Source organism: Zootoca vivipara, chromosome 17 (genome assembly GCF_963506605.1).
Source record: "Zootoca vivipara chromosome 17, rZooViv1.1, whole genome shotgun sequence".
In the NCBI taxonomy this organism is placed as follows: domain Eukaryota; kingdom Metazoa; phylum Chordata; class Lepidosauria; order Squamata; family Lacertidae; genus Zootoca; species Zootoca vivipara.
The window spans coordinates 17,791,177-17,805,927 of NC_083292.1; the positions used below are offsets into that span (position 1 = coordinate 17,791,177).

The 14,751-nt window shown below is 47.2% G+C and overlaps 1 protein-coding gene across 6 annotated transcripts in view; it reads right to left on the reverse strand.

Moving 5' to 3' along the window:
- Positions 1-14,751, reverse strand: part of INPP5J (inositol polyphosphate-5-phosphatase J) — a 36,127-nt gene that overhangs the window by 9,539 nt on the left and 11,837 nt on the right. For 5 of the 6 annotated variants that reach the window (XM_035098997.2, XM_035099002.2, XM_060269312.1 and 2 more), the window contains exons 3-9: positions 12,144-12,254; positions 9,848-9,956; positions 5,715-5,831; positions 4,928-5,103; positions 1,558-1,669; positions 1,327-1,436; positions 392-575 (exon numbers count right to left, since the gene is read on the reverse strand). In XM_035098997.2, the coding sequence (XP_034954888.2) occupies positions 392-575; positions 1,327-1,436; positions 1,558-1,669; positions 4,928-5,103; positions 5,715-5,831; positions 9,848-9,956; positions 12,144-12,254 (919 nt within the window). The remainder of the gene's footprint in view (positions 1-391; positions 576-1,326; positions 1,437-1,557; positions 1,670-4,927; positions 5,104-5,714; positions 5,832-9,847; positions 9,957-12,143; positions 12,255-14,751) is intronic. The other variant, XM_035098998.2, reaches the window with a different exon arrangement.

A 14,751-nucleotide genomic window follows, 5' to 3' on the forward strand; every position in this document is an offset into this window, starting at 1 on the left:
GCACAGCTGAGCCTGCCTTGAATGCGTGCAGAATGGTCATCGCTTGAAGTTTCGATTGGATTTTGAATAAATGTGCATTTTCCACTGTTTCTAATTTTATTATTATCTTCCTTAGCGGATCGTGCAAACCACTGTAAAGATTAATGCTTTGCATAGGGCAGGGTAGGGGGCACTGGGGATGAATTTATGGAACTAAGGGGGCAGCAGAGGCCCCCAAAAGTTTGGAAACCACAGGTTTAGGAGAAGAGTTCGATAGACAGAGCAAAATTCTCTGTCCCAGTTTACTGCTTGATCTTCCCTGCTCACAACAGCACAGACCTGACTTGGCACACAGCCAGGACAGCCTAGAGTTTCCCGGCTGTGTCGCTTCCCACCAGGGCTCCAGACTCACCTTCACGGCAAAGATGGAGACCACTGGCTTGTGGTCACTGACTGTGTACTCCATGTGGCTGCAATAGCAAAGCTGGTTCACAGACAGGAGGCCACAGATGGATCTCCCAGGATGCGTCGGTGCGCCAGAGCCTTTGATCTTCCACAGGATCCGGTCAGTCCAAGCTGGCTTCCGTTTCTTGGCGCTGTGAGGCACACAAGAGATCACAGAATGAGAGGGCGCTAAAGGAAGTAGAATCATAGAATCATAGAGTTGGAAGAGACCACAAGGGCCATCCAGTGCAACCCCCTGCCAAGCAGGAAACACCATCAAAGCATTCTTGACATATGCCTGTCAAGCCTCTGCTTAAAGACCTCCAAAGAAGGAGACTCCACCACACTCCTTGGCAGCAAATTCCACTGTCGAACAGCTCTTACTATCAGGAAGTTCTTCCTAATGTTTAGGTGGAATCTTCTTTCCTGTAGTTTGAATCCATTGCTCCGTGTCCGCTTCTCTGGAGCAGCAGAAAACAACCTTTCTCCCTCCTCTATATGACATCCTTTAATATATTTGAACATGGCTATCATATCACCCCTTAACCACCTCTTCTCCAGGCTAAACATACCCAGCTCCCTAAGCCGTTCCTCATAAGGCATCGTTTCCAGGCCTTTGACCATTTTGGTTGCCCTCCTCTGGACACGTTCCAGCTTGTCAGTATCCTTCTTGAACTGTGGTGCCCAGAACTGGACACAGTACTCCAGGTGAGGTCTGACCAGAGCAGAATACAGTGGTACTATTACTTCCCTTGATCTAGATGCTATACTCCTATTGATGCAGCCCAGAATTGCATTGGCTTTTTTAGCTGCTGCATCACAGGGCACAGCGGTTCTCCCCTATCCCTCCACTTAGTTAGGATAAGAATGCCCCATCCAGTCCAGCCAGACACGCCCCATTACCTGGTGTCATACATGTTGGTGCCCACGTCAAATTTGAAGGTTGGGGGGAAGTTGAGGAGTCCCTCCTGGAAGCCTTTTAAGATAGGCCAGGTGTTCTTAGCGATGTTCAGCTGCATAGAACAAGAGCCGAGGCACGGAGAGAGAAAGGATGAGAGCAGCGTCACATAGGGAGAAACCTACTGACACCTTATTACACACAGAGAGAGAGACAGAGAGAAAGTGAGCCCTCACCTGGTCCTTCTCCCAGAGCTGGTGGAGGATGTTGTTTTCAATGGCGTATTTCACAAAGCGGATGTCTAGGCTCTCGATGCGGAAGTTGAGGTCCCCAAACCAAAAGACGATGCTGGCGGGGGGGGGAGGAAGGGAGACACAGGTGAGGCCAGAACCCTCGGCTGTTTTGAGTCCGCAGCATGGCCAAGTCAGAAGGGAAGGCAGAAATTAAGACACATTTGCAGAGATGTCGTCTAGCAGTAGTGTGGCTGCTTACCTAATTGGAGAACCTCCATGTAAAAGAGCAGAGCTGTCAGATGCTGGAGAACCAGGCAGCCAGGGGAAAGCTGTTCCTTGATAGTGCAAATTCCTTGCGATATCTCAATGGCCTGCTTAACTATTTATTTGTGCTTTTATCATGTGTTTCTATATTGTGAACCGCCTTGAGATCTTCTAATGAAAGGCAGTATATAAATCTAACAAATAAAATATTTCTTTTTTAAAAACAACAACAACAGGCATTTCTCTCACACACGCGCGCAAACAAACAACTGGGGGACACGATCGAGGGGAGAAGGAGCCCGGCCCCTCCCAAGCAGCAGAGGAAGGAAGCTTTTGCGGGGAACAAACAGCGGTGGCTAAGCTGAGATTCAGAGCCGGGATGTAGGTCAACGCCAGCCGGCAGCCCTCCTGGCCGACTTCCAAACTGCTCCGCTGCCGAATGGATCAGGTGGCCTGGAGGAGCAGAAGCATCAGCTTCGAGCGCCGCCTTGTTAGTCGAAGCCTCCCGATAAAGAGAGTCTCAGGCTTCAAGAGGGTCAGGTCTCATGGCAAGCCCTGCGTGCGCCAGCCTGACCACCTGGGCGGCCCACAAAGTCACATTTCCACCAGCAGGAACCGGTCGAAATCAGATGGCAGAACTGATGTGGGCAGATTGAGGAGACAGATTGCACTTAGCTCTGATACCCTTCCCATTCCCCCCCCCTTCTTTTTTTAAACAAAATGTCAGAAAGCAACCACTTTGAAGATGGAAATTCGCCTGTTAGTTCTGGGAATCCGCATTGGGGTGGGCACAATTTCTGCGCTAATGGTTTCCATCCATCGATTTCTCCCCACCCTCTCTCCCCACTCCCTGTATGTGTGAGAGAGACAGGGGGAGGGAGGGGAGGGAGTTAGTTTAGCCGGGAGAAGAGAGGAACGACATGATTGCCTTCTTCAAATGCCTAAAGGGCTGTTACGTGGAAGAAGGAGCAAGCTTGTTTTCTGCTGCTCCAGAGGGGAGGACTTGAACGAGAGCTGATCTACAGCGGAATGGACTCGCTCAGAAAGTGGTGGGTTCTGCTGCATTGGAGACTTTTAAACAGAGGTTGGATGGCCACCTGTCAGCAATTTTTAGTCACAATTCCTTCCTTGCAGGGGGTTGGAATAGATGACCCGCAAGGGTCCTTTCAGGGCCAGCTCTAGGTAAAGTCCCAGTGGCGCGGGGCGCCAGGGCGCTGGGCCAGCAGGCGGGGCGCCCGACCTGCTCAAGACTGCCCTGGGTCCTTTCCAATTCTGCAATTTTAGCCTCCAAATTCCCTCACTGCCCCTCCCTCCCTCAGCTCCTCTGTGTCCCTCTATCCCTACTTCGCTGCAACCTCTGCCGTTATGTATAACCTCCATTTAAAAACCTGCCCTTATTGTTTTGCTCTCTTTCCCCCAACCCGACTTCATGCAGATCCAAGAATGTGATGCAGTACCACAGATCCTCCAGCGGGGGGACTGCACGATGACAGCCTCACATTTTTATGTATATAGGAAGATATATTTCACTTTGAATCTGGGTTGCTGTTTTAGTAACATTCAGATTAACTGGCCTATGTGCCATTGCTGTTTTAAACACACACACACACAATGCCGCTGCCTTTCAAAAGTCTTAAAGTGCCTGGTTTCCAAAGTAATTTCATGATTACATAATCCCAGCTTTCTCGGTCCAGTGCTCTGCAGGCTATTCTGGCTAAGGTTGATGGAAGTCCAGAACAGCTGGAGGGCACCTGGCTAAGAAAGGCAGATGTAAGTGTTCTGCCCTAGGAAAAACATCCTATAAATAAGTATGTGTGCATTAGGGGCTGGTTCTCCTGCTCAGGTTTGTCAACCCCGCCTACCCTTTTGCCCTTCCCCCGCACCTTACCCCCACCCTTTTAATTTCACCCACCTACCCTGTTTCTCATATTTTAAGACGTAGTCATAAAATAAGCCATAGCAGGATTTTTAAGCTTTCAAGGAATATAAGCCATACCCCGAAAATAAGACATAGTGATAGGCACAGCAGCAATACCAGCTGCGGCAGGAGGAGGAGGAAAAATATAAGACATCCCCTGAAAATAAGCCATGGTGTGTGTGTGTGTTTTGAGGAAAAAATAAATATAAGACGTGTCTTATAATATGAGAAACACGGCACAGTGGTGCCTCACTAGACGAATGCCCTGTAAGACGATTTTTTCGCTTAACGAAGAGATTTTTCGAGCGGAGGTTGCCTCGCAAGATGAATTTGTTTTGTGAAAAAATTGTCTAGCGAATCACAGTTTCCCATAGGAATGCATTGAAATTCAATTAATGCGTTCCTATGGGCAAAAAATGATAATAATAAAAATTCAATGCATTCCTATGGGATTCGCTAGATGAATTTTTCGCAAAACGAATTGACTCACAGAACGAATTAAATTCTTCTAGCGAGGCACCACTGTATTCTCTCCATAGCTGACCTCCCCAACAGCTTCCATGACCCTGCCTGCCATTCCTCACGGTACATCTGGTGTGGCCACCGGCTGGCAGCTGTGTGAACTACAGAGCATGACGCCACCTTACATTTCTATGTATATAGGAAGATATGCATTCATACGCACTGAAAAGGAGTCTCAGAGACCAGCAAGACTGGGAAGAGGGGAAATAACCGAGGCAGTGGAATGGAGGCTGGAATGGATTGGGAGTCCTACCCATCTTCTTTCTTGGTTCTTTCTGCTCAAAATCGCCTTCCGACTAAACATCAGGAAGAACTTTTTGATGGTAAGATCTGTTCGACAGTGAAACGGTCTCTCTCGGAAGGCAGTGGGGTCTCTCTTTCATTGGAGGTTTTTAAGCAGAGGTTAGGTGGCCATCTGTCCGGGTTTATTTAGTTGTGATTCCTGCATTGCAGGGAATTGGACTAGATGAGCACCGGGGGGCCCTTTCCAACTTGATTATCCAGGAGAAAAGATCGGACTCTCTATCACACAGGAGAGCTTTTCAGCCACAGGGCCACATTCCCTTCTGGGCAACGTTTGAGGGGGAGGGGGACATGCCAGTGGTAGGTGGGACAAAGGAAAAACGGGCGGGGCAATTAATAGGCAATGCACCTGGAACCAAGACTTACTCGTGGTCAAGGATCCCGCTGGCTGACGGCCCTTCAAATTGCTGCATCTGGAGGATGGTGGTGAAGTCTTCCTTGCGCTGCTCTGCCTTGTCCATGTGTGCTGGTAGGTGGCAGTTTAGGAAGCAGACCATGTTGCCAAAGATGGAGAGGCGGATGCTCACCCCGCCTTTATTGCCCTGCATTGGGGAGGTGGGGTGGGGGAGAAAGGTATGGATCAGCTGCTGCCAGGGGCTGCACCTTCGCTCTGTGCCCTTGGACCCTTGCACACTTTCTGTCAGGCTTCAGGGAATCGGCTTCCTCCCCCCCGGGGCAGTAGATAAGTGGAACAAAGGGAAAGGAGTCTTCTTACCGGTTAGAAACTTTAATAATCACAGCGAGAAAACAGAGAACACTCCTCCTGGAAATTTGCAGTGATCCCAATTAAGTTCCCTCCTCCCTCCGTCCCTATTAAACTACGTCACTCCTACAGTCTTGCAATCTGAGCTTGGAGCCGCTCTGTTTTCCGTTCTGCCACTTTCTGAGCCCTCCGTGACTTTAGGGAAGGGGGGTGGATGCTATCCAGTGGCTGTGAATCTGTTAACACTCTCTCCCCCAGTGTTTCCTCTCCTAGCTGTTCCCAATCCAGTATTTCCCAGCTTCTGCCTTCTGAACTATGCCCCTCTGCAAACCACTGTCCCAAATCTATACTGTCCTCCTGCTCCTAAGAAGATTCAGGATCAGGGGGAAGGGGTAGCTCTCCCCATTTTCCCCCAGTGCAGCCCTCCTCAGCATGGTCCCTGACACTTACCCAGTACCCTCCCAGTCCCGTCCTGGTGCAGTCCGTCTGGATGTCCTGTAGAAACGGCAGGTGGTAGTACTTGGCAAAGACCATCAGGATGACACCTTGCATCCGCACCGTGCTCACCTGGAATGGCGAAAGGCAGTGAGAGAGCCAGGCAGTGTGGTGCAATGGTTAGTGCACCCAGCTATAGGGCCTGGGAGACTGGGGTTCATTTTCCCACCTGGCCACAATGAAGCTCACTGGGTGATCTTGGGCCAGCCACCGTCCCTCACAGGGTTGTTGTGAGGGTTTAAAGTGGGGAAGTGTGGGGAGAACTACGGTATGTGCACTACCCTTGAGCTCCTTGGGGGGAAAAGTGGGATGTAAATGCAATAATGAATAAATACACCTCTCTGCCCTCGTAGAAGGCATGGCACTCAGTTCGAATCCTGTACACACATACACCCCAAACTCGGGATGGGAGTTTTGCAGGCTGATCTGCGATAGCAAAGTCTAATTAAGGAGAGTGGAACAATAGAAGTATAGAATCACAGAGTTGGATGGGATCACTGAGAGTCATCTAGTCCAACCTTGTTTCTCAATTTGATCCTTTTACGTGGTTTTATATGTTTTGTGGTATTTTATGCATTGTGACTTGCCGTTATTTTTATCGATTATAGTTTAGTAATTCTTTATTGTAACTGATAAGCGTAAACTGTTTAATTATTATTTGTTGACCTTTAATTTTACTGTTTACTATTCTATTACAACGGATTGCTGAATACAGTCGTACCTTGGAAGTCAAACAGAATCCATTCTGGAAGTCCGTTCGACGTCCAAAACGTTCGGAAACCAAAGCGTGTTTTCTGATTGGCTGCAGGAAGCTCCTGCAGCCAATCGGAAGCCGCGGAAGTCCCGTCGGACGTTTGGCTTCCAGAAATAGTTTGCAAACTGGAACCCTCACCTCTTTTTTTGCAGCGTTTGGCAACCAAAACATTCGAGAACTAAGTTGTTTGAAAACCAAGGTATGACTGTATTGCTTTAATTGATCTAAGCTGGTTGTTTTAAAGTTATTGCGACTTTTTTTTTTTGGTACTGGATCAGATTGTTATTACGTGTGTGACCTTTGCTGCCTATTTTCTAGTTTCTTCAGCTCATTAATCACCTTGTGTATGTATGGTAACATAGAAAGGCGGTGTTACAAATTAAAAGTGAACTGAAATGTACTGCAGGAGTGTCAACTAAAGCGTCCATAACAGAAGGACATCCAACCTCTGCTTAAAAACATCCAAGGAAGGAGACTCCAGGCTAGAGGCTAGAGGTGAACTGCTGTCTGGAGAAACAAATGCAAAATATGTGTATTCATGGAAAGGCAGCTTATTGATGGCTACCACCCATGATGGCTTTGCTGTGCCTCCACAGCTGGTGGCAGTAATACTTCTGAATCCCAGTTGCTGGAAACCACAGGCAGGGGAAAGTGGGCTCTTGTGCCCAGGATCTGCTTGCAGGTTTCCGACAGGCATCTGGTCAGCCACTGTGAGAACAGGATGCTGGACTAGATGGGCCACTGGTCTGATCCAGCAGCCTCTTCTCATGTTCTTATGGGTTATACACAGTGCTCCATTTTCAAAGTGCGTTTCCTTTCTGTATTATATTACATTGTATGCCACTGCAAGAATAGCAGCGTATCCAATTCTAGAGCACAAAAGTAAAACATGCAAGGGAGGTGGAGGCGCCCCAAGGTGATCTGGCGCGTTATGAATGTGTCCCAGAAAGCTCTGGTTGTGTGGAGGGTGGGCAGGGCGAGAGAGAGAGGGGGAGAGGGAGGGAGAGAGAGGGGGGGAAAGGAGAGGAATCAGGCTGTCAGAACAAGCCCATCCCATCGCCCCAAGTCACACAGAGGCTGTCCTAAATAGGGAGACAGAACAGCAGGATCTTGAGAAACCAGCAGCCGCTCCTCCCTCCGCCGTCACAACAGCCTCCCCAGTGCCAGCCTCCCCAATGCTCTGATGCTCCTCGTCTCCATGGCATCGCCATGGAGACCGCTGTGATGTTATCGTCGGGAGCAGGGCAGGATTCTGAGGTCATCCAAGGAACTCAGGCAGGCAAGCACCCAAAGCAGCTCTCTTGGAGCACCCTGACTTTGCCAAGGCTCCTGGAGCCTCGCACCCTCAAATCCTCAAAAGCGGGGCTGTGGAGGGAGGGAGGGAGGGAGGTTGGCACCTGCAACACTCACGAGGGGCATCTCCTCCGCCAGCCTTTGCATCCCAGAATCCCACCGGCGCAGCAGTCGCTGGGCCAGAATGGGCTGGTGCATGCAGATCTTTGCCACCTGGGCTGTCATCTGAGGTTTCGTGCATGCCTTGAGGACCCATCTCTATATGCAAACCTGCTAGTGTGGTGTAGTGGTTAAGAGCAGTCAGGGCCATCTTAAGCATATCTGGCTCCCTGGCGCCGTGGTGCAAAGATCCCTCCGGCGTCGCCCCCCCCCCCCATTTCCCAGCGCGGCTACCGCAGGTGAAGCAGTGCGGCGGCCTCCTGGCGACCCGGCACCCTGGCACCCTGCGCCACCCAGCCTTGCCGTAGGGCCAGCCCTGAGAGCGGTGCACTCGTAATCTGGTGAACCGGGTTCGATTCCCTGCTCCTCCACATGCAGCTGCTGGGTGACCTTGGGCTAGTCACACTTCTCTGAAGTCTCTCAGCCTCACTCACCTCACAGAGTGTTTGTTGTGGGGGAGGAAGGGAAAGGAGAATGAGACTCCTCGGGGTGGTGATAAAGTGGGATATCAAATCCAAACTCTTCTTCTCTTCTTCCCTGTGTGAGCACCTTCTCTCAGCGCCCTCGACATCAGAGGGATCAACCGGAGAGAGCCTTTTCGGTGGCCGCTCCCAGATTGTGAGGTTCCCTCCCAAGAGAGGTCAGACTGGCTCTCTCCATATTATCCTCCCACTGGCAGGCTAAGAGAGGCCTTTGAAAGCTAATGCTCAGGTGATGCCGATCCCTGGGCTGCCATCCTGGCAAACTGGATTTGGACACCATATCAAGCTGCGTCCCTTAATGTGCTCTAGGACAGGAGGGGGTGGGAGATCTCTCTGGATCAACTGGGAGGCTGCCGCATCCAGAGGGCAGAGTGAGGATGTGGGTCAGAAGAGCAGACCCATGGGCAGTGTCGGGCATTATGTGCATTTGTGTATTTTAATAAACTGAACAGAGTGAAAGGTTATGAGTCATGGGGGTGCAGAGATTGTGTGAATGAACTTGTATTTTTAGTGGCTAACTGGGAGACTCGGGAACCGAGAAGACAAGGACTTTAAAAAGGAATGGGGAAAATTTATAATTTACTTGGGAGACCACTGGAAGCAAAGCAAAACTTTAGCTGCACTATAAGAATCACTTGTGAAGTAACGAAGATTATGGATAATTTGGAAAAGTGAAAATAGTGGAGAACATATTGATTTGCAGTCTTAATTACAGTGGTGCCTCGCAAGATGAATTTAATTCATTCTGTGAGTCAATTCGTTTTGCAAAAAATTTGTCTTGCGAATCATGGTTTTCCATTGAAATTTCTTTTTTCTTTTTGCCCATAGGAATGCATTAATTAAATTTCAATGCATTCCTATGGGAAACCGCAATTCGCAAGACGAATTTTTCACAAAACGAATTCATCTTGCGAGTCACCATCAGATCTCAAGACGCATTCGTCTTGTGAAAAATTCATCTTGCAGGGCATTCGTCTTGCGAGGTACCACTGTATTGTAATAAGGACCCACGTAGGACATTTTTTTTTGTGGGGAGTCACGAGATTCAGAGAACCTCACAAATGATTATACAAATGGTTTGATTGTAAATTTCTATTGATAAAAATAAATAAAAAATATTTAAAACAACAACAACAATTGTGGGAATAATAACACAGTCCCTTAATTAAGTTTGCATTGGTCCTGGCTTTTAAAAAAACCTGTTAGTACTAACAACATTCTGATTCACTGTTGTTCTGTGTAAAAATGAATTTTATCAGCCCTCTGATTATTTGCAAGTATTAAAAGCATTTGCATTCATAACCAAAAGAAAAAAGGAAAGAAAGAAAGCCCCCCCCCCTCGCACACACACCATTCTTAACCTGTCCTTAGCTTGTTGCTGAGTTCCCCACGGTGCTTACCAGTACAAAATTAAATGGACTCAACACCTCCATGAAGAGTTCGCTCCATTGATCTGTGAAAAGAGCATCTTTGAGCCGTTTGTTGATCATGGAGTTCACCTCCTGGAGCCTGAAAACAATTCAAAATTGTCACCAGCCGGCTGGAAAGAACACTCTGCTCTCCAAGCACTTTCGCGGGATAAAGAGAATGGAGGGAAAGTCTCATGTTCTTATAATTAACCCCCCTTTATTCCATAAAATTTATACCCCAATTGATTGTAAAGCAAAAAAAGTCTCAAAGAGAATAAAACTATAAAATTAACTATAAAAACAGTTACTCAAAAGATAAAATCAGCAATGAACTAAAAACTGATTAAAACTGATAGCAATTTTTAAAATAGGCTTTTCTAAAGCCTAAATGATTTTTAGCAAACGCCAAAAAGTGTGCAGGGAAGGGACCTGCCTGGTGTGATTAGGCAGTGAGTTCCAGAGATTAAGTCCCACTCCAGGCAAAAAAAAGAAGGATTGATTTCTTACAAATGCATAATGGGTATTATGTAGGACCTAGAACAGCGCCAGTTCCGTAGTTCAAAGCAGCCAAAGATTTTTCATGCCCAGGATCAGAGGGGGCCGAGCTCACCCCACCCACAGGGCTGAAATCTCTTCCCCCACCAACACAGTACAAACGACTCAGTGGCTCTACAAAACCTCGCCCTGCACCAATTCAAAATCAAAAGGAGAACCTGTTCTTCTGATTCAAGATATGCGAGGGAGAAAACCACATAATTGCCAGGTAATGGAATCATAGAATTGTAGTTTGCTCTGAGGTTTGTGCCGAGTCGTTGCTACGTCAAAAGATTTCTCAGGCATTGTGCTTTTTCAACCATCCTCCATCAATTTAGAAAAGAAATCGCACCTGGAAATTACAAAAGGGGAGGGAGAATTTGGGGTGGGATGCCTACATTTGTGAGGATTACATTAGGGAAACTTGGTTGCAAAACAAACAAACAAACCCTGCAACGCTGTGCAAAAATGTATATAAAGGTCAGCAGCGTATTTTTAGAAAGAAAAATCTACAACTTGATGTAGAAGTTGAAGGAGCTGGGTATGTTTAGCCTGGAAAAGAGGAGGCTGAGAGGAGATATGATAGCTATCTTCAAATATCTGAAGGGCTGTCACGTGGAAGAGGGAGCAAGCTCGTTTTCCCCTGCCCCGGCAGGGTAGGACCCGAACTAATAGATTCAAGTTACAAGGAAAGAGATTCCTGAAGGAACGTCTCTACCCTCATCGTTCAGCCTGGACACTGAGGTCCAGCTCGGAGGGCCTTCTGGTGATTCTCTCCCTGCAAGAAGTGGGGTTGCAGGGAACCAGGCAGAGGGCCTTCTCGGTGGTGGCGCCCGCCCTGTGGAATGCCCTCCCAGCAGATGTCAAGGAAATAAACAACTATCTGACTTTTAGAAGACATCTGAAGGCAGCCCTGTTTAGGGAAGTTTTTAATGTTTGATGTGCTTTTAATTCTGTTGGGAGCCACCCAGAGCGGCTTGGGAAACCCAGCCAGATGGGCGGGGTTCTTCTTCTTCTTCTTCTTCTTCTTCTTCTTCTTCTTCTTCTTCTTCTTCTTCTTCTTCTTCTTCTTCTTCTTCTTCTTCTTCTTCGGTTTTTAAGCAGAGATTGGATGGCCATCTCTCATGAATGCTTTAGTTGATATTCCAGAAATAAACGATAAATTGTAAGAACTCAGGCCAAAAGAAGATGTTTAGAGATCTGAATGAATTTTTATTATAAGGAGAACTATTCTAAGATTCATTTCAAATTTCTCAATATTCCAGCTGACGAAGAATAGTCGAAACAGGGCCTTGTCCTGATTTTTACTGGAATTTACCTTTATTTGCCTTCAATATTGGGATTGATTCCTATTTAAACTCCGCATCACATCAATAAAACCTTGTGAAGATTTATTTGAAATCCATCTTCTTTTGGCCTGAGTTCTTGCAATTTATCGTTTAGTTGAGATTCCTGCATTTCAGGGGGCTGGACTAGATGTCCCCCAGGGTCCCTTCCAACTCTACAATTCTACGATTCTAAGTGGGGAGAATGAAACTTAAAGGTTGTGAGGGAAGGATGAGAAAGGGAGAGAAACTAAATCAGGCCATCTCTAGTCCCCAAATGTTCACATCTGCGAATCACTACCCTGAGCACCGAACTTCATTCACCTTGCAGAGTTGTGTTGGATGAGAGTTCACACACACACTTAAACACACACTCTGCTGACATGCTCTGCAAAAAAGGGCAGTCCATGGCAGATCCTTTTCCTTACCCAATGGTGATCATGTCTGTGTTGTTGGAGTCCCCCGTGTTGAGGTGCAGAAGCGAGGTCACATCGGTGGGAGGCATGGCTGTACCAACGTTCCAGGTCACGATAGTGATGCTAAGAGGAAACAGGGAGCCTGGCATCAATGGTCACCATTAGTATTAAACTCAAGGCTGGATGACTGTCACACACTCTCTTTGGGGCTGCCCTTGGGCCTGGTTCAGAAGCTCCAGCTGGGGCAGAATGCTGAGGCCAGACTGCTGATGGGAGCCTCTGGTCAAGAACATGCGGTCCCCTTGTTAGAACACCTCCGCTGGCTGCCTATCTGAACAACTTAGGTCCAAGGTACCACAGAGACCACTTGAACCAAGTACATTTCCGAGCACAATTCCAAGGGTTGGTGCTGACCCTTAAAGCCCTAAACGGCCTCGGCCCAGTGTACCTGAAGGAGCGTCTCCACCCCCATCGTTCAGCCTGGACACTGAGGCCCAGCTCCGAGGGCCTTCTGGCGGTTCCCTCACCGCGAGAAGTGAAGTTACAGGGAACCAGGCAGAGGGCCTTCTCGGTAGTGGCACCCGCCCTGTGGAACACCCTCCCACCAGATGTCAATGAAATAAACAACTATCTGACTTTTAGAAAACATCTGAAGGCAGCCCTGTTTAGGAAAGCATTTAATGTTTGATGTTTTATCATGTTTTTAGTATTCTGTTCGGAGGCACCATATTATTATTATTATTATTATATGTCCTAGCCTGAGCACGGAAATTACCTGCAGGAGCATCATTGGTTGTTCCCCAGTTGGTGAAGCTCATTTGACAACAAGAAACCAAGCCTTTAGTGTCATCGGCCCAGTCCTGTGGAACTCTCGACCACTAGAGAGTCAGCAGGTGCCTTTCGTGCCAACTTTAAAACACCTGCCGAAAACATTTCTACTCTGTCAGGCCTATGCAGGCACTTAAGAACACCCCCTTCCACATTGGTTAATTGATGTCTGTTTTTAACTCTCTAACCTTCTTATAGTTTGTATTTTACTATTTTTTATGTTTTACTGCTGTAAACCACTTTGATTTTTTTTTTTTTTTGACATAGCGGGATATAAGTATAGTGGAACCTCGGTTGTTGAAGGCTCCGGATGTCAGACGTTTTGGCTTTCAAATGCCAACAACCCAGAAGTGAATGTTTCTGTTTTCGAACGATTTTCGGAATTCGAACGGCTTTTGAAGGCACATTTCTCAATTTTTCTCAATGGATTTTGCTGACAGACCAAGTGCGCCTCGGTCGTCAAACATTTCGGAAGTCGAACGGTCTTTCGGACTGGATTACATTCGACAACCGAGGTTTCGCTGTATTTTCATAAGTAAAATAAAATAATTATTATTGGTGGTGGTTGTTATTATTATCATCTATGCGCCCTTCACCCTAAAGTCCCAGGGAAGGTTACATTAAAACGCACTATTAAAACAGTTTAGACAACTTACATTCACAAAATAAAGTACAGGTATGTCCCTGATAGGGTTGCCATATTTTGAAGAGCTAAAAAGAGGACACATTTGCCAACTTACCATATTTTCCGTGTATAACACGCCCCCATATATAAGATGACCCCTATTTTTTGGGACTCCAAGTTAAGGAAATGGGGGGGAGATTGCACAGAGTTGTTGAGCTTTTTTGGTCACCTGCCTGACCACCGCTGCCAATCACACGCCTCAACGAACCCACCAGTCGTCTGCCCACCAATCGCCCGCCCAATTGCCGCAGCAGCAGCCAATCACCTTGCCACAGCCACCAATCGCCCGCCCAATCGCTGCTGACAATCTCCTGCTCGCGGCTGCCCATCCTCACTCTGCACTATCCGTGTATAAGATGACCCCTATTTTTAAAATAATAATAAAAATCGTCTTATACATGGAAAAATACGGTATACTTTCAACTATGGATCACTATGAAGAAAGAGGACATGTCCTGGGGGAAAAGGGACACATGGCAACCGTAAAACTGTCGAAAGCCAGAGTAGCAACCCTAAAGTAAGCCGGACTGAGGTTTGCTAGGCTGAGATTCAGCTAGCCAGAAACACTTATTTCACATTCACACCTGCACACCAGGCATGTAGGGAGGGTCTGTGCAAATGAAGTTGCCCCCCCTCCCAATCAACAAACCGCAAACAGAGTTTCCTTGCCTCACCCCAGACACCATCATTCAGCTGCAGGCTTTTGAGACGTGGTGTTTCATCTGAGCCAAGCCAAGCAGAATTTTGCAGATCAAGACAGTGACAGCCTTTGAACACCCCAGTTTTTTATGCCTCAACCACCTCCTCATTAATGCAGAATTTGCTGCCTTCACACATCACACGGGCATCTTCTAGGTGTAGTTTTAGACATCTTTAAAAGGTTATTTAGATAAGCTTACGCTACCGCGTGAGTGACCTAGTTTTGCAATTTTTTTGCCTTGCTGTTTTTTACCTCAGACTTCATGATGTTGATTATGTACAAGAGTGCTCTAACCCCAAACATATAGCAGTATAGAAATCTTTGCGTAAATGAATACATATTTATACAGGGGATGCTAACTTCTTTTATTTATGACCTCTGCCTGCCGCGCTAAGATATAAACTTCT